At 36.0% G+C, this 19027-nt stretch overlaps 1 protein-coding gene, 1 long non-coding RNA gene and 1 other non-coding gene across 3 annotated transcripts; all 3 read right to left on the reverse strand.

The window, feature by feature from the left end:
* Positions 1 to 458: 458 nt before the first annotated feature.
* LOC126629682 (uncharacterized) lies at positions 459 to 5320 on the reverse strand. Its single transcript, XM_050299778.1, has 9 exons — positions 5216 to 5320; positions 4970 to 5104; positions 3309 to 4584; positions 3104 to 3194; positions 2833 to 2990; positions 2684 to 2735; positions 2413 to 2492; positions 2218 to 2311; positions 459 to 2054 (listed from the first exon to the last, which is right to left on the reverse strand). The coding sequence occupies exons 3-9, from the start codon at positions 4467 to 4469 to the stop codon at positions 1519 to 1521; spliced, it is 2172 nt and encodes a 723-aa protein (XP_050155735.1). The 5' UTR covers positions 4470 to 4584; positions 4970 to 5104; positions 5216 to 5320; the 3' UTR covers positions 459 to 1518.
* Positions 5321 to 15360: 10040 nt separating this feature from the next.
* TRNAW-CCA (transfer RNA tryptophan (anticodon CCA)) lies at positions 15361 to 15432 on the reverse strand. Its single transcript has one exon. It is a non-coding gene; the product is annotated as a tRNA-Trp (tRNA).
* A 1724-nt stretch (positions 15433 to 17156) lies between these two features.
* Positions 17157 to 17917, reverse strand: LOC126629670 (uncharacterized). The gene is made up of 3 exons (XR_007625825.1): positions 17772 to 17917; positions 17552 to 17700; positions 17157 to 17364 (listed from the first exon to the last, which is right to left on the reverse strand). It is a non-coding gene; the product is annotated as an uncharacterized LOC126629670 (long non-coding RNA).
* Positions 17918 to 19027: the final 1110 nt, after the last annotated feature.

A 19027-nucleotide genomic window follows, 5' to 3' on the forward strand; every position in this document is an offset into this window, starting at 1 on the left:
TTGGCCAAAAGTAGAAGATGAACAGTTCAATAATTGATGTTAATTTGTTTTGTGCTCCTTCCTTTTCACTTTATAATTCCCACTAATACATGTCTCATGTCCCCCTCTTCATAATTAGTCATATGCTTTTTTCTCCTTGTCTCCTAATTGAATCTTTGATACTTTGATTATCTCCACTAAATTGAAAATCGCTTTAACGAGAGAAACTTACCTGTAGCGAGCATGTCACTGTGAAGGTATTCCAGACTAATAATGCACTTGGACGATAGTTGGAGTCGACGGCTCTCCTAGGGTTCCCTAGGATCAATTTCGCCCTTGCAACATCATAGGCAAGTCATGTCAAAAGTTAAAACACTTTGACAATGATTTTAGGTTTGAGAAACAGAAGAGCAATAAAATAGCGTCACGATGCAGAGAAGTAATGTTGAGTCCATTTTACTTTTAGGAAGACACATCAGTTGTGTAATTGTATACTTTTTCTACCGTAGTATTGCCATTTCGTTTAGAGCATGAACATGCAGGAAAAAACTACATGAATATTTCATTTACACATCAGAAAGTAAAACTGCATTTGACATTACATAAAAATCTCGAAGGGACTTCCTGTTAAGTTAACAAAATCGCTAACGATGCAAGGCTAGACTAAGCTGATGTTAGACTAAATTGACAGTGTAAATATACAAAGGTCTGCGACGACGAAAACCCGGTTAGGAGTGCTCATCCATGGACACATGAGCTGCCGCAATCAATATCCCGTTAGACATGTCTTCCCCGAAAGACTGGATGGTCTTTGAGTTTCCAGCCCCTGGCTGAGGCAGTGAGCAACTTCAGACGAAATGGATTCCTGCACATCCCCACTGCCAACCAAAGCTCGCCGACCCTACCATGAGAGAGACCAGAAATGGCAGACAACAATTCAATCATTCTGACCGGCGAGCACGATGGAATGGTGGAGTTCCCCACCATCTTTTCCCCAAACGAATTCCAGCCACCAGCCCTTGAATCCCTATCCATCATCTTGGAGAACAAAGATGTTCTACAAGGCCCACAGGCACCTGAATTATATAGATATAATATCTCATTGGCTCTCTCTTAACAAATGACTTCACATCTAAAATTTGAGAACCGGCAGACCAAAAACATCCCACATTGGTTATAATTATACTATCTGGACAAGCTAACCTCGGCCACTGGCTGATTCCGGATTGGATTACATCACAACCATGGAATTTCAGCCACCTGTCAGGACATAAAATGGTCACCGTCACTTCGGAAATCTGACAAGGGGCCCATCGGAGAACCAAATTCTCAAGGTCGTCGATCGTGCACATGCCTGCTAGAGTTGTCAACCTGACCCTGCTGTGGTCATTGATGCTGCCAAAGGTAATGTCACTCGTCAATCCATTAGATTTGCATCCAGTAATGAACCAAAGCAGGCACTACGCGATAAGTTTACTGCAGAGGGGATAGCTACAACTCTATGAAAACCATGCCAAAGAGTCAAAGACCACAATAGTATCAAACGGTTACTGGTAAACCATAATTGTGGAATGATCTGATCCGTCCATCCCATCCTGCAGTAACAATAACCATACCCCATGCATGTGAACTGGATGTGTTCTGGCAAGAAGTTTTAAGAAACTTGTACTCGGATTTGTGCATAGTAGATTGCTTTGCCAGTGGGCTCGAAGTTGGAAGCTTCTCCTCTGGCCAAGTCGCAGATCCCTTGGGAATAGACTGAAGGAAAGAATCTTGGCTGAGAGAAAAACACGCAGGTGAGGAAAAAGGAAGTCTCTCCGGTAAATTCTCATCGACAGCCTGAAATTGCCTCTCATTTTCTACGGTCCCACATTTAAATCCAGACCAAGGTATTGCCACAGAAACATTCGTGGAAAAGCGCTCACAAGATCTTATCTTTTTTGCTTGAGAGAGAACTCGTTCTTCATGATTATTGCAGTTCCATACATATACACTAGAATCCTCATTAACCGAGACTATATGTTTCCCATCTGAAGTGATAGTAGCAGATGTCTGGTTTCCTGCATTTCGTTGTCCTGAAAGAGACGAGAGACAAGGTTTAGAAAAGAGAAACGTATCAAATTAAGTCAGATGCTAAAACAGTGATATGCACAATGAACTGCCTCTAGAAAATCAGAGTGGTGGAAACCAATAAAAAAAGAAACAATTACAACTAAAAGTACCAAGTTATGCAACTACCTGCATACTTGCCGACCACAGATAGACCATGAAGAATTCTGACTTTTGAATCGGCACAAGTGACCATCACTTTGCTAGAGTCTTGTGGGAAAAACTGTATAAAATAACAAAAATTACTGAACTTCAGATCCCCTATTGAATAGGTAAAGTGATGTGTTAACAAAACAGAAAACAAAGCAGTCAGTAAGTAACTACCTGGAAGCCTGTAATCTTTCTGCACGGGGACTTCTTTTTACTTTGCAAGCATAATTGAGCATCCAATTGCAAATGATTATCTGTTCCAAGATACACATAACTACTTCATCAGTACAAACTCAAAATTGAAACGTCACATTAGTTATGATAAAATTAATAAACCAGCGTCATAAACTCAAAGTGAGCAGGGGCATCTACTCAGTTTCTAGGCAAAGGACGTGAATAAAACGGAGGAGGGTGAGGAATGCAGGTCTAGAGTGTCAAAGCATACCTGATATATTATAAAAGCGGCAACTGCCTGTCATCGAGCCAACAATTCCTCCCTGCACAAGAAACCAACGGTGTTTGAATAAGCATTACTTAATATGTGAGCATACATATACATTTCTACATAATTGAAGGGCAAGAAAATCACCAAACCTGCCCATCAGGGCGATAGCACACCGCAGTAACTATATCTCTTATATCACTCCAATCAACAACTTGGCAGCAAGAAATTCCCCAAATACGTACTTTGCCATCTATTGAACCACTGATGAAGTAATTCTCATCCACTGGATTAAATTGAACACTGGTCACTGCATGATCAATAATAAACGAAAAATGGTAAGAGGTCAATCCAATACATTATAAGATAAGAGACCAGGATCTTCCTGTATTATATAATCATAGACAATAGACAGAAGCTCACCATAATTACTATGGGAAAAGACTTTGAGGCAACTACCGCATCCCACTTGCCAAAGACGAACAGTTTTGTCAACCGAAGATGACAGAAGATACTGCATTCAGAACAAATTAAAACAAAACAAGTTAAACATTCTGCCATGTATCAGTAAATGATAAATATTTTCCAGATTACTAGAAACTTAACTGCAATAAAAATAATCACTTACATTACTCCTTGACCAAGAGAGATCCAAGATATCACCACCATGCCCGTGAAATTCATGCAACGGTTTCTCCAATATCCGGAAGACTTTTGGGGGGAAAATAACACAAGCTGAATCTGATGTTTTCCTAAGGCTACTTGATTTGCCTATTGTATCCTTTTCCGAAAATAGTGGATTTAGTTCAGAGAGATGATTCACTGTGAAGTAAATGCAGGATGGATCTATTTCCGGAATGTCATGTTCATTAGATCTCTCATCCTCCACCACTTGCCAGACACGCACAATCCCATCTTCACCAGCACTTGCCAAGTATTGTCCATCAGGACTGAATTTCATTGCCAAAATTGCGCCCTCATGTGCCTGGATATCTTGCCCCAAGTAAAGTGCTGAAAGTTCCTTCAACCGCTTCCCGCACTGACGAACCTTAACTCTTTGTGCCCTGAACCCCATGATTGCAGCATTGTCATCGTGTGCCAATTCATCACCCTCCCCTTGCCTATCAACAAGGCATGCGATGGACCGCAACCTACTCAACCACCCCTTCTTAGCTCTCTTCAGTGTCCCAGCTCTATTGCTTGCCTCCTCCATTCGATTCTCCGTCAATTGTAGAGACAATGAAGATGAAGAACAAGAATTGCGCTCGGACTCTTCGGTCACTTCTTGACCTTCTCGTACCTTCCCATCCAGCCTCACTTCATCTGCATTACACTCCAATGGCTTCCCTAAATTCCCATCTCTACATGCAGAATCATCCTTCCAATCCAACTCAATTGAGGAATAAATGGAGTAGTCATTACGCCGACATGACACAAATGACCGACTTAAACAATACTCATCCTCAACACATGAGGTGGTTCTCAACACAGCCCCACTACTCTCTCTAACTCTCTCAACCTCCCCTGCTACATCACTTGCTATTTCCACTGAAGTCTCTCGATCCGTACTCAGTCCCATCCACTCCAGAAACTTAACCCGCCGCTCCTTCACACTTCCCGGGGTTCTATTCCACACATCATACGGACAACCAGCTGGAACCCAATTGGTGAAGGAAGAATTGGAATCAAATATCTCAACGGTTTCAGACCCTGCATCGGATGTTGATGCAATTTCCTCTTGTGCATCAAAAAATCCACAATCTTCTTCCTCTTCACTAAAGCTACCCATTATTCTTTGAGTTCAACCCATCAGATTCCCCATCAAGAAACCAGCATTATAACGCCAGGCAACGTGCCAAAATCCAATCCCCCTCCACACAAGCAACCCAATGGAGTAAGGGTAACTACACAAAATTCAAATATAAAAAACACAATTAACACAGAAACCAAGAGCAGTTCAACACAAAATACTTGTTAAATTAAACAAAAATGGTAATTAAAGCAATAAAACAAAAACCAAGAGATCCAACATGGATCCCAATCCACACCCATTGAACCTGGTCTTCCACTACAATATATAAAAAAATCACAATAAAATATGCACAAAAACCCCAAATAAAAAATAAAAACAACACAAATTATAAATAAATAAATAAAAGCACTTTTGAGCACAGAGAAAACCCATTTGCAGAATTTGATGTTCATATGATTACAAATTTACAATCCAATAAACGAGCCAGAAAAAGGAAATTAGATACTGGATTAAGCAAAAGCGTGAAATTTGATTACATGGGTTTGGCTCTATGAGATTGGTATGCAACTGGGGAGGGCATAGATCGAAGCAACCATGTGTAAATTTTGGAGCTTTCGGTTACTCGCTCGCTCGCTCGCTCGCTCTCTCGAGGAAGCAATGAAGCACGCTCTCTGCACAAAAATGAGAAACAAAAAATAATAAGGAAATAAAGTATTTATTTTAGTAAATTAAAAAGAAAAAAAAGGAAGAGAAATAGGCAGGGGCAAAACAGGAAAACGGACGATTATTCTTGATATTCACGATCGATGGCCCGAGAAGCGAGATTTCGAGAGTAGAAGGATTCTGCCTTCTGCTTGTGTTTTGTGTTTATGTGTTTTGTGTTTATGTTTTTGCTTTCTCTCTCTCTTTCTAGACTCCGTTCTCTCTCTAGAAAATAAATGGTAATTTCACTTTTTTTCCCTTTTTTTTCACTCCAATCAAATTAAATGTGTCGATTACTTTCTTCTTTGTGTGTTAAATTGCCAAAAAGAGAACCAACAAACTTGGTATAAAAAATAATTATAACCAAAATAAGAGTGGAGCTTTTGCGATGCTTCTAGGCTTCTAGCTAGGGAGAGTAAAACAAAATGGATCAAGTATAAATAGTTTGTTTACGTAGGTGAATATATCAGTTGATCAAACCAGCGTGCTCGCAGCAGTATGTTACGTTATCAAAATTTCAACAATATTTTTTCCTGATTAAATCAAAATATAGCGTGCTCGCGACATTATATGTCTTGATTTGAATTTCTTTCGTGGTTAAGAATATAACGTCATGCTATCAAAACAGAAACAAATTTTTATTTCTTAATTAAACAAATGAAATATGAAACATGACATTTATCGTAGAAAAATAAATGCTCTCGCTATTAATATTACAATCATACACTAACACTACATGGCTCGAACACCAAGGTTAAAATAGTCCATCAAATCCCTTTATGGCAATGAAATATTATTTTTTTTTAATTTATTAACATGCACAATTTTAAATTAAAGTTCATTAATAAATATTTGATATTGAAAAACATGCGCAACCAAACATTATTTTATGATTTGCAACCCTATGATCTTTTTATATGTTAAATTTTATGCTCTGAAATCTAAATACAAATGAATAAGTTTTCAATTTTAATTATTCAGATACGTGCATTTGTGATTGATTTTTCAACCGGACTTGTTGCCTTTTTTTTTTCCGCAACTAAACATGACTCTTTTAAGCACGTCTTTTTATTTTCTATAGTTTAATTTAATCTTACAAAATATTTGCTGAATAATCAAACGACTCTCAACCCTTTTTATGAGCATTGATATTGATACGATTTTATGCAGAACTTTTGCCATTTATCGTGGAGGAACCAAATATTGTCACTTTCAACCCTCTTTACCCCGAAATATTTTGCTTTTGATTCTCTTTTATAAAATCAAAATGCGATTAGATTGACTTGATTTTAATGGGTTTTTGTTTGGGAAAGAGAAGGGGGGGGGGGAGGACGAGTGTTTCTTTTTTTTAGTAATTATATAATTGTAGCATATATATTAGGTAGGTGTGGTGGCATGAATTTGGTAGGTCACTTTCCACTCCAAGCGGTGGTCAATGCCAAAATTTGTTGACTTGGAATTCCAATTTAGAATAATTGGATGACTTTACTTTATTAAAAAAGCAAAATATATAAAAATGTGAAATATTAAATATCAAATGGGAAAAGTTGACCATCTAATGAAAGATTGCATGTTATGTTGTAGTTTTTAGTAAAATCATTCCTATATAGCCATATATAAAATTTTGGGTTAGGGTTTAGACCTAAATCGAGATTATATACTAATGCTAGATTTTTGTTTTGTTTTAAAATGCTAGTTGAAAGTCAAATCATGTTTAACAACAAAAGCATAGGAACAAATGTAAATCTAAATCTAAATTGTAAATTATACATATACTAAAACTCAATTCAAAATAAATGTTCATTAACAGTAAAATGGCTAAAATGCCCTGGGTTTCTTTCCTATTCCCGCTCTCTCGCCTCGTTTTCCCTAATTGTTAGGTTAGATGGTCAAGTAATGAATAAGCTCTCTTTGTAAGAAACTGACTACAATACTTACAAGTATTTAACTACAACCATTATTTAACGTAATTTATGTGAATATAAATATTTAATACATGTAAGTGCAGTAACTAAATCTCTGTTTGTAATGAAATCCGTCAATAAAAATTAGAGTAGAGGATACCACTTTGTCAAAAGAAAAAACAATCAAGCTTTCCCACAGAGCCATATATAATTTAGTGGCAGATCAATGTCACACAACATTGATATTTGTTTCCCACCCATTTGCCTAACTCAAATTTACTTTATCTTTTAGTCTATATTTCAAGGTGAAATTACCATTTCACCATAGCAGGGCATGGGCAATGCTTATGATGCCTCCAGCCATATAGCCAAACCCGCCCAGACTGACAGTTCAAACTGGGATATCCTGGAGGATGTCACCTGTGAGAATAGGGCATGGGTTATGCATGGGTTCCATGCAATGCGTCCAACGAATTCAATGATTCTGTCTCTGCGGATTTTCATCGATTTCATGTGATTACAATAGTAATTATTCGGATTTAATTACAGAGTAGGATTATCTCGTCTCCAAATTCTTTTCTTTTACTGTAACTTCCTATTTGAACGGTCACGATGAATCTACGTCAACATCTTCTATCGACTTCTTTATAAATAGAAAAAAAGACAAATAGACAAGTGAGAGAGAGGAGGGAGAGAAGGGGAGACGATTTGGAGATGAGAGAATTCTCCGATAATTACTGTATAAAAAAATTAAATGAAAACATGTACATTTAGGAAAATGATTTATTCTTTATTGCATGCACGTTCTGAGATTATGTAAATTGGTTCCAATTGATTACTGCAGATTTGCAGTGTACAGCATGATCATTTAAAAAGGAAAAAGAAATAGGATTAGTACTAATTAGGTGGCTTTGCATTAGGTTTATGTCACCATTAAGGCCATACAAACTCTTAAAAGTCCAAAAAGTAAAAGTCGGTTTGTTTCCGCTAAACCGGGCAGTTTACTTAAAAAACGATTTCATGTGTTTCAGTTTCTGGCTAAACAAACCCTGGTAGTAGTCGGCAGGTCTCAGCCTTTTGATTTCTTTCTTAAACCTTTTGATCATATCCTAATTAATGTGCAAGAGAAGAGGTTTGTTTTATAAATTAACCTGCAAAGTAAACGAGTAGAATTAACGGATTGAGATTCATTCTGGTTCTCTATATTCGGAGCGGCGAGTAGAAAATTTCTAATCATTTATTTTCAATTTTATTGGCCTACTTCACAAAAATAAACAAACTTGAATGACATGAATCTCTTTTTCTCTCTCTTGAACAGTTCAAATCTCTCTATCAGCGAGCTCCAGATAAATAGATACAAAGTGGACTAAATTAGTTGTTCTTAATCATATGTAACCATTAAAAAATAAAGAATACTGTCTTGACTAGTTATAAATTAACAAAACCTAAGGTCTAAATTTCAATTTTTTCGAAAGACGAATTTGAATTAAATTATTATGACTACTTAATTGTGAAATTGACACTTCCTCACTTTTTAGAATAGATAAAATCGAATGTATTAAAAAAATATATATAAATGTTCATTCTTTTCTTTGATGGTGATTTGTAAAAGTCACACTAGACACTCTTGTTTTTATGCATAATAAAGTGAAACATTTACACTTATGATTTACCTTTAGCTTCCACGACTTTAATTGGTGCCAATTGAGCAACATCCCCTTTCATCTTTTTGGATTAAAGTTTAGGGTATAAAATTACCATTATATCATACTGGTGATTTGTATAGGGAAATAATTTTCACACACCATTTTTAATGTCTTACACACTCATCATTCTTTTTATTTATTAAATTAAATAAATAAAACGAAATTTACGATCGTGATTAAACAAAGATATGTGAGAGGCTAAATACGACATGTGTTTGCATATATATATATATGCACACACACACATACACACACACATCTTATCAACATTGATCATGCAATTGGGGACTTGTTAATTATATAGTTTAATCTTTCTTGATGCGAGGATCAAGAAAAGGGTACTTAAACGTTCATGAATTAGAGTTGATCATACCAAGCAATATGCAGCATGCATGAGCAAATACTTGCCTCGACATGACGCTATATATAATGGAAAGGGATCCTCTCCGGATCCCTTTCACCAAATTCATCAAATCAATCAATTCAGACCCTTAAATTTTGATTTAACGGCTATAAACAGGGGACCTTTTAAAAACTATAATAATTTTAACCGCTGAATCAAATTTCAAGCTCCTGAATTAGATGATTGGGTGAATTTAGTAGAAAGGATTCCTTTTCATATATAATATGTATTATCCTAAACTATGATTGAGAATAAGCATAAATTCATCAAATTAAAGTGTTTAATTTATATTCCAAAACATTCCTCCTCGCATATATGCAGGGCATATGCATACGGCAAATTTGCTGTTCATGCCTTGGTATGTGACAGTATGCGTCTGCCATCACATGCATGGAACCAAACAAAATGCCACGTGGCATGCAATGCACGTATCAAAAGTTGGTGCACCAACAAATAATACGACAATCGAAATACTTTGGGTTTCATCAATGGGTAGCCAACATTACAACTCCAATTGGTTAGCTAGCCTGCAATTTTATGAGTTGTAACATGTAAACTTGTAAATGCAAGAGCCATAGAAGAGGTACATTACTTGAACGTAGCCGATCGATACACTCTACTCTTTGGGGAGCAGGATACATATATAGCATAGTACTATCGTAGTGTTCGTACACTGACCAAGTATGGACCACGTTATCAATAGTTTCATGTTTTTGCCCTTTTTTGGCTCTAGATAATGTAGTAGGATTCTCTACTCTCTTATTCTCATCCGCTTCTATCATTTCCTCTAACGCATTGTTTTTTGTCTTATTATCTTTATAAAAAAATCGATATAAAATGTTGACATGACTTAACAACGATCGTTCAAATAGGAGGAGATGAAATGGTAGAGAGATTAGGAGGGTAGAGAATCTTACTCCATATAATGGGTGTTATATAAATGATACATGGTTAGAAAAATTCGAGTCTTTTATCAACCTTGTATCTAAATAGTGAAGCGGAATCCCTCTTATTAAGAATGAACTTGTATGTATAATATATATTTTAAATTTGATACATGCATGGTATTGGGGTCTGCCTGTATGCTTAAGCAGCAAATTAATCCTTAATTTCCATCGAGAAAGATCCCCATGGCCACCAAGATTTAATTCTCGTATTTTAGTCCATGGGTTTGCATGGCTGTTTGTTCTTGTGATTCTCTTAACGGTTGACCCATACCTTGATTTTTTTATTATTATTTTGGTAAACTGTTTAATTAAAACTTTCGCATTGCATGCATGGATCAATATTTGGAGGGAACTTGTCAATCTCTCCGGCTGGGTGCGTGTACGTACTTAACGATAGAATTTTCAATGTGCTGATAACACGGTTTGGTACACGAAGTGTAAAAATACACTTAATTAAAAACTTGAGAATTTTTGTTCTCACTTTATTGTAAACCTCGATATATCGATCGTGTTTCTGACACACTAAAACCTTTTGTACTTATCATTGGAAAGGCCTCCTCTTTCCTCTCTTCTAGCTAGCTAGCCTAGCTTGCCACATGCATGGTGCCTTATATTACTCCAGGAATTGGCTGCCGACATTGATCTAAATATAATATAATTGTGTATTTGGTTTGTTGGTAGAGAAAATTATGTATGTAATAATTATCTCTACAAGTGTACATGTATAGTTTTATGTTTCTTTTCTCCTTGCATCGATGCGTCCGGGCCGACAATTGATAAACTAACCTTTAAGTAATGGCTTCATACTACGTACAATCACCATTTAAATTATAGATGAGGGGTTGTGTATGTTAGCCATAACGATGTATTTTTTTAATACTCAAGTTCGAATTAGTCTTTTTATAAATTTGAAGAATAATGTGTGTAAAATGGTATAGTGATGTGCAGACTTAATTTTAGCTAAATTAGTTAGAATAGTGTGCTTCGTCATTTGAGTTTGAATCTTTATCCTTATAATTTAAATAAAATTAGTATTATCATATCATTTGTTTTTAAAAATGGTATAATAAGATAAATTAAGATCAATTAAAGGTTTAGTTTTTCCTCTAATGTAATAAAATAAAGAAGCGCTAATGTGGGAACTTAAAGTATTGTGACTAATAGACGCCACGCGTATAACTTATCAAATATGACTACTTCGACTTTGACGAAATGCACATTTCGTTTAGTCAAATCCTAACGAGCTGAAGGACCACATTCTCTACGAAGGCCTTAGAAGCACACAACCAATAACTCTCTCCACACTCTTATTACTTCCTATAATCTTTTTGAATTAGGCATCGAAGACCTTTGGCTAACCCCACACCGGTGTTAGTCTAACTCCGTTTATCTCTTTTCTTTTCTATGTAAATTTTCGTCAATTCAATCTGAGGCAGAAATTTGCTCCCAAAGTTAAAATTATGTATTATATCTACAAACTTAAGTTTCTATTGATTAATCTACCTAGATCTAGAGAGATACGTCAACAATCCACTACTAAATCCATCAATTTTATCTTCAACTAACCACATGCTCAACTTAATAAGTGTGATATTTTATCACAAAAGCTCGTATAATAAGGTTATAAATTAGGGGCTTTTTTTTTTGGGGGGGACATGGATCATCTTCTGATCCAATGGTCCTAATCCACCAAGTCCAATCATCCGGGCCATTGAAATTTATTTAAACGGCTAAAGTTATTATAACTTTTAAAGTGGGCTTCTGTTTGTAGCCGTCTGATTAAATTTCAATGGCCCGGATAATTGGACTTGGTGGATTAGGACCACTGGATCCGGAGAGGATCCATGTCCTTTTATTTTTGGAAACTTTAACGAAAAGTTTCTGGTACTATTCACTTTAACAAAAAACCATATTTTTACACTAAAAAGTCAATCTTGGTACTATTCACTTTACCCTTTATTTTGTCCTTATCGTTAAAACTCAAAGTTTTCAAGCCCTTTTCATTAGTTTTCCTTTTATTTTTTACTATCAAGGTTAATGCTTCATGCATCATGGATGACCTACACATGCACTAACAAAGGCAGATGCATGGATTACAACTGAACGTGATGAAAAAAGGTTGGCATTGGTACAATGTTAGATCAAACAGTTGACTTTTGATATAAAGACACAAAAAATCTAACAATATCCATATCGAGAGAAGTATCTCGTAAAACCCTACTAATCTATGATTAAACACTTTTAGCACGAGAGGCAAATTAGAGATGCACGAACCAAATTATAAGCCTTTCAAATCTTATGACTCTTATCTTTCAAGAAATGAGAAAAAAGCACGGGAAAAGTGAAGTGAAAACTACACGTCCTGCAACAAGTCACAAGTGGGATATTGTAAGATTATGATGATAAGGTATTTGATATGTTTGGGGTTGGGGTGATGACCCTGACCAGCTTGTCATATAGTTCCATGGCTATTGGTCCTTCCTTAGATACATTTGAGTAGCTAAAACTTGAGAGTTCCGAGGTGTGGCAACAAGTTGTGCTCAGGTTTAATTCGTAAATCAAATTTGATCAACTCGCAAAACGAGAGAAAATTTGTTAGTGTTAGATATGTTTTTTTGTAAAACAATTTTCTACAATACTTAGGGCTGGTTTGGTATTGCTGTGTTTTGAAAAAAAAACTGCTTCTGATGTGCTGTAAGAATAAGCAGCTGTGAAATAAAGCAGCTGTGAAATAAAGCAGCAGAGTGTTTGGTAAACATTTTTTGTAAAAATGCTTTTGAAAAAAAAAACAGTATTATAGTGCTTGGTAAACTTTTATGTAAAACAAATGTGAAAAAAAACCGGTTTTTCAAAGCTGGGTTTTGCAACTTTGTGTTTTTGACTCTTTTTTACCCAAAACTGTGGAACAAAAAAAAAACTGAAGCTGAATGTTTACTAAACACAAAAAAGCTCCCAACTTTTTTTGATATTCACTTTTTTCATAATCACCTCAGTACCAAACCAGACCTTAAATTTATGAAGATAACTCAAATTCGGATATGAGAGAGAGAGAGAGAGAGAGAGAGAGAGAGAGAGAGAGAGAGAGATAGCAATTTAGTATTATTAACGAAAGGTTAAGAGTTCGATATTATTATAATAAATTAAGAAATTGAGAATTTTGAATTTGAGACGCATGAGAACACTCTGCCCATTAAGATATTAGACCACATGTGTACTAGTCGTTTACACATCGTGTGTTATGCTTAAGAACTTTTTGAATCGAGTAGTGTCCCAAGTTGTAACCCTTATCTTTGTAGATAGAAGAAGAAGCATGTCGTGGCCTGTGGTGTAGATTAAGTGTTAGACAGTTTCCACCAAACAGGCTGATTGGATTGTACGATTGGGTCCATTTCTTTGCAATGTTGTATTGGATTGTTAATTTAGTAGAATGGATACCCCACTGCCCATTTTGTCTTTAGGCAATGAAATTCTCAATGGAATTGATGTCTTATCGTAAAATCGATTGACACTAACAATACCTTAACTCTTTATAAGCATGCGTAATGTTTCTTGATTTTCAATTCGAGGTTTATACTCTCAACTTTCATATCGTTAGTAAAGTAATCCAATTATAGGCTTACTTGAAAATGCTTCTATAAACATTAGAAGCACTTCTCGAAATTTAAAAACCGTTTTTGAAAATTTCGACATGAATAATTTAAAGTGTTTCTATATTAGAAAACTATTTTTTTAGTGCTTTATGAAAAAAAATATGTAATAAATTACTTTCTAGTTTTTTTTTTAAGAAAGCAGAAATTTTTGTTAATTAATATTTTGAAGTATAAAAGGTTTAAACCCTTTATTTTAGACGAACGTTTTAATGGCGTTATCATAATGGACTATTGCTCTATAATATGATGCGTTCAGGGACCAATACTCACTGAATTTTCTAAACTCGTACATAATACCGTTGTAACTTCCATCTAATACAAAAGGGTTTAAATAGGTAAATACGAGGTACAAGATTTAACAGAGTTACCCAAAATGAAACTTCGTCCACACCAGTCCAAGTTTATGGACCAAAACGACATTTATTCAATTAATCAAGCCTTCATTGGGATTGGAGATCTGATGAAAAATCTGTGGTAACAGATACACTACCTGTTGGCTGTAGCTTCCAAGCACCAAGTACAAGTACACAAAATCCAGTTCATATTTTCTGAAACAGGACCACAGTTACATGCAGTGACACTAATTATTTGGGTAGCAAGAAATTAGTGTGGTTGGTGGGACCACAATGTGGGGGAGCGTCTGATCAAGATCTGACGGCTACAGATGCTTTTGCCAGTTGATCAGCTACTACTGCGGTTTGCTAGCTCCTGGTTTTGGACCACTCTGAGCTTAGCTATGGCTACAACTGGTTTTTACTGGACACATAAAGACTAAAGTGGTCCTGAACTTGATGATAATTTACAAGTACGCCAGAGGAGTCAGCGTGCTGGATATTTGAACTAATTTAGATCTTGAATTTCTTCACTCTCAAACTCAACCACCGTAATCATTTGAGTACATTGGTGGTGCCAAAGCCATTTCAACTTTTCAGATCTTGTTCGAATGGACCGTTATATGACGAAATAACATCACTCGATCTTTTTTAGCATACAATAATGTACGACTTATAATGTATAACAACGATATAATTTAGCTTGATAATGACATGTCAAGAAACTCTTATTGAAGAACTTTTTAGGCATTTCATCGATCACGGATTCACATTACCTCTCATTTTAAATAAGGCTTAAATATTAGCGTTGAACAAATGTATCATAATTCAAGCTTATTGAAATATATTACAAGTTATTGAGGTTTTCCGATTACAATGACCTTAGTGTGATCTCGCCACTTTATGTATCATTCTATATCTTAGGAGATAAAACTCAAATGGTTGCATTGCACGAAATTTTTTTATTAGCCAAGTTTTTGTAAATGTGTTTTCGAAATTCATATTATAGAAAAAGTTTCGCTAATCGACAAACGCATTTCATTCCTTGCAAGCAAGCATTTATTATCAGATCAAAACCTAGCGAATTGATCTATATCCAGAGATGCACATTGATGGAATCTTCACAAAATAAAGAAAAGAAGGAAAAAAAATCCAAATGTTGGTAAAAACATTTATTATCAGATCAAAACCTCACGAATTGATCTATATCCAGAGATGCACATTGATGGAATCTTCACAAAATAAAGAAAAGAAGGAAAAAAAATCCAAATGTCGGTAAAATATGAACCTGACGTGAATCGAACACGCAACCTTCTGATCTGGAGTCAGACGCGCTACCATTGCGCCACAGATCCGTTGATATGGTTGTCAAGAGGGAGAGTTATTTAGTCTTTACGGAATGGGTTTTATGGTATTTTAAACAACTAATGGGCTTACGCTCAGCTTTTAGATATGGGCTGCAGTTGTACATTAGGATGGGCCTAGGCCTAAACTACCGAAGCCCAAATCCCGGCTTTACCCAAGTTCATTTTCGTACAAAGAAAATAAAACCTCAAATACAAAAGTAAATGCTCTTAATCAAATGAACTATAATTTTGGCCAATTTAAGTGGAGAAACTCAAATTTTCATTCCCAGTTTCTTCAATTCACAACTCTGAATTGAAACCATCAAATCATTGTGGTCGAATGCAAATGAGGATTCAGCTAGTTGGCCAAGACGGCGTTCCCCGTCTTTTTAGCCGAGTTTGAGCCTTACCCCCGTAAAATTATTGGTTCCGTTGATGAAGCAGGCAGTGTTACCATGCTTGTAGGGACAAATGTGAAAAAGGTAAATGGGTAAAAGGGTATTAAACGATTACGATTAAATAGGTATACGGATATTAAACTCTTAAAGTGTTTTCTGGAAGAAGCACATGCACTTCAAATGCTTTTGGAACCAAATTTTTTTTTTTTTTAAAAAAGCGTTTTCAGTCATTTTGAAAACACATCTAAACGAACCAAAATCGTTTCAATATCTTCTTTCGACATAACCTGGAGGGCAACAACATCAGAGATGTACAGTTTCGACATTTGCAGCTTATGGATATGTGAAAGTGAGAGACAACAATCGAACATGCTTTTTTCGACATTTGCAGAAACTCATGGACAAATGCTGCTAATGTACATTGTCCTCGACGATTTGAACGGGAGAGGGAGGCTTCGGGGCTTGCGTTCTTCTACTCAACGCCACCATTTTTCTTCCGGGTTCGGGGCTAGCGAGGGTGTTTGCGTTGTGCTATTTAACCAATGGGGAGATTTCGCACGCTAATTTGGATTCGCGGGATATAAGGTTTCGAGCAGAGAAATTTTTAATTATAACGGAAATACAACGTGTTTTAATAGGAGTGGTGAAAATTTTATTTTTTAAGTTGTTTAACTTTTTAGCACGCATATCCCACCATTTGTATAATGACAGGGTACATGAGGTACCATCCCATGTACCAATCATATTGAAAAATCTCTTTTGGAGCGAGCATGGGCTCGTTTCTTTATTATTTGGCGCCACTGTTTCCTATTGGACTGGGCCTGGGCTAAAAAATAGTTGAGCCCATAAAGTTGCGTTTTGGACCTTATTCCACCGTACTTCTGAACTCTTAATTTGGTCTTGAGCTTCTTTAACTTTTAATTCAAGATAATATTCTTGATTGTCAATTCTGTCACAGTTTTCTGCTAATTATATCACGTGACTTTTATGACACATACGTCAATAAAATGCTAGATTCACAATGAAAATTAGCAACTACTTTGAATTTTGCTGAACAATTGATTGAATAAAAAATAAAGGAGTCGTAACAAAATTGATAGTTTATTTTCGATGTAAAGTTTGTTTTTTTTCCTCTAAATTTTCAACAAACCGCCTCGTTTGGTAAATCAGATTGTACTGATTATTTTTGTCGAATATGATAAATAGCTACCGGATAGTACTGATTAAATTAGTTGGACGTTTAGTACAGTATCGGACTAATAACCGTATTATTTATATTATGTTTAGTACTGAACCGATAAGAAAAAGGAAGAAAAAAATTTTTGACAAAGAAGGTTCACGAAGAAACTGCTCAATTATCAGTACAAAGTTTTCATCTGTTCTTCAAATTAAACATTTTTTTATTGCTTAAAGTGCAAAAATAAATCAGTAAATAAATCAAATTAATTTAAATTGTTGGAATGCAATTTGGTATAAGCTGATTACCCTTGCAATGGAGCTGAATTATTGTACTTGCTAGAGTAGAACTCGATCAGTGTCAGTTCTGTAATGCACACCAACAATCGGAGTCAAATTCGGACAAGTTAAAATCGAAGAAAGCATCGACAATCGAGTTCTAGGCTTGGAGGCTGTTTGGCTGCCGAGAAAATGCAGGAAAAAAAAACAGAAATAGTAGAAAAAAACAGTATCTTACTAGGGAGATTTTAAAGAGAGGGAGAGAAAGAGAGTACCGGAATTGGAGGCTCGAACGACGTCGTTGTAGAACAATCTGTCGTTGAGATCGGGCCACAGCAATCCAAACGTCTGAGGCTGACATGCTCGCGAGGAGCTATATCTGGGAAGAAGAATAATATTTTCCAAGAACAGAGGGAGGGCGGATCTGGGAAGAAGAAGAAAAATGAAAAGACGAACTGGGATTCAAACGAAGAAGAAGAATTTGAGAAGACGAACCTGGGATTCAGACGAGAGAGCAAGAGTGCGTCTGGAGAGGAAGAGAGAACGTCTGGAGACCGAGAGGAGAGAGCGAGGGATTTCAGCCCGACTAAATTGTACCGTGGTTTTCAACGGTAGAAGCAAGCGGGTAAAGACCGGATAAAAAAGGTAGGCCCGATTATTTAATCAGGGGGTTATTTAATTCAAATAGACACCAAACATCGTACTTTGTATTATTAGTACTATCCTGTGCCGTGCCTTATACGGTATGCCAAACAGGGCCCTAAATGTTAGAATGTCTATAACTTTCGGTTTTTAATTCTAAGTGCAAATCGACATAGTTAAGCTATTTGTATTATATTTACTCACCACTCTTCTATAGAGGTGGGCGCGGTGCGGTTTCGAGTGAAACCGCAACCGAAACTTTTTGCGGTGCGGTTTGGTGCGATTTTGAAGCCAAAATCGAAATGAAACCAACCCGTTTGGTTTGGTGCAGTGCGGTCTCAAACGGTTTCGGTTCGGTTTTTGAGAAAAAAATGTACAATTTAAAATATACACCCATTTAAACATAAGACGATCTTATTTTCCTCATATATTAATTAATAAACATGCAGCAAAAACAACAACAACAATGCAGCAAAACTGCAAAAAAAAAACTGCAGAAAAATTGCACCAAAACTGTAGAAATAACTTAGCACCATTACGAGGTAAACCATACAACACATTTATCAATTATAATGGTAATAAGGATTGAAATTTTTCAATGAAATGCTTTGTCAAATTGTCAAGAGCCTGAATGTCAACCAGATGTTATCACTTTTAACGTACTTTTCGATGCTATCTGCAAGCAGAGTAATATCTCCCTTGCCATTGGCATATTTCAGTTTCTGTCCATTATTTTGGAGAAGGAAACCATCTATTGGAAATAATGAGGCTAACTTTTGGTTAAAGTATTAATGATATATGTGATCCAGCCTTTCTTAGGTACTTAAAATTACTACCATTGGCATTATCAATTATACCACACACATAGTAGGTTTCAGATAGCACAATGTATACCACACACATAGCAACACAAACGATTGAAAGAATGGTAGTAAGGATCCACATTGAAAATGCCAAATACTAGCAAGGATACATGCATACAAACCCACACAACATAACATCACAACTAGTAGGATATATGGAGCGGTTTCGGTTCGGTGCGGTTTTGAAAACCCAAAACCGAAACCAAACCGTTTTCGTTGATGCGGTTCTGTTTCGAAACCGCAACC

The sequence above is a fragment of the Malus sylvestris genome, chromosome 7, assembly GCF_916048215.2.
Source record: "Malus sylvestris chromosome 7, drMalSylv7.2, whole genome shotgun sequence".
NCBI classification, from domain to species: domain Eukaryota; kingdom Viridiplantae; phylum Streptophyta; class Magnoliopsida; order Rosales; family Rosaceae; genus Malus; species Malus sylvestris.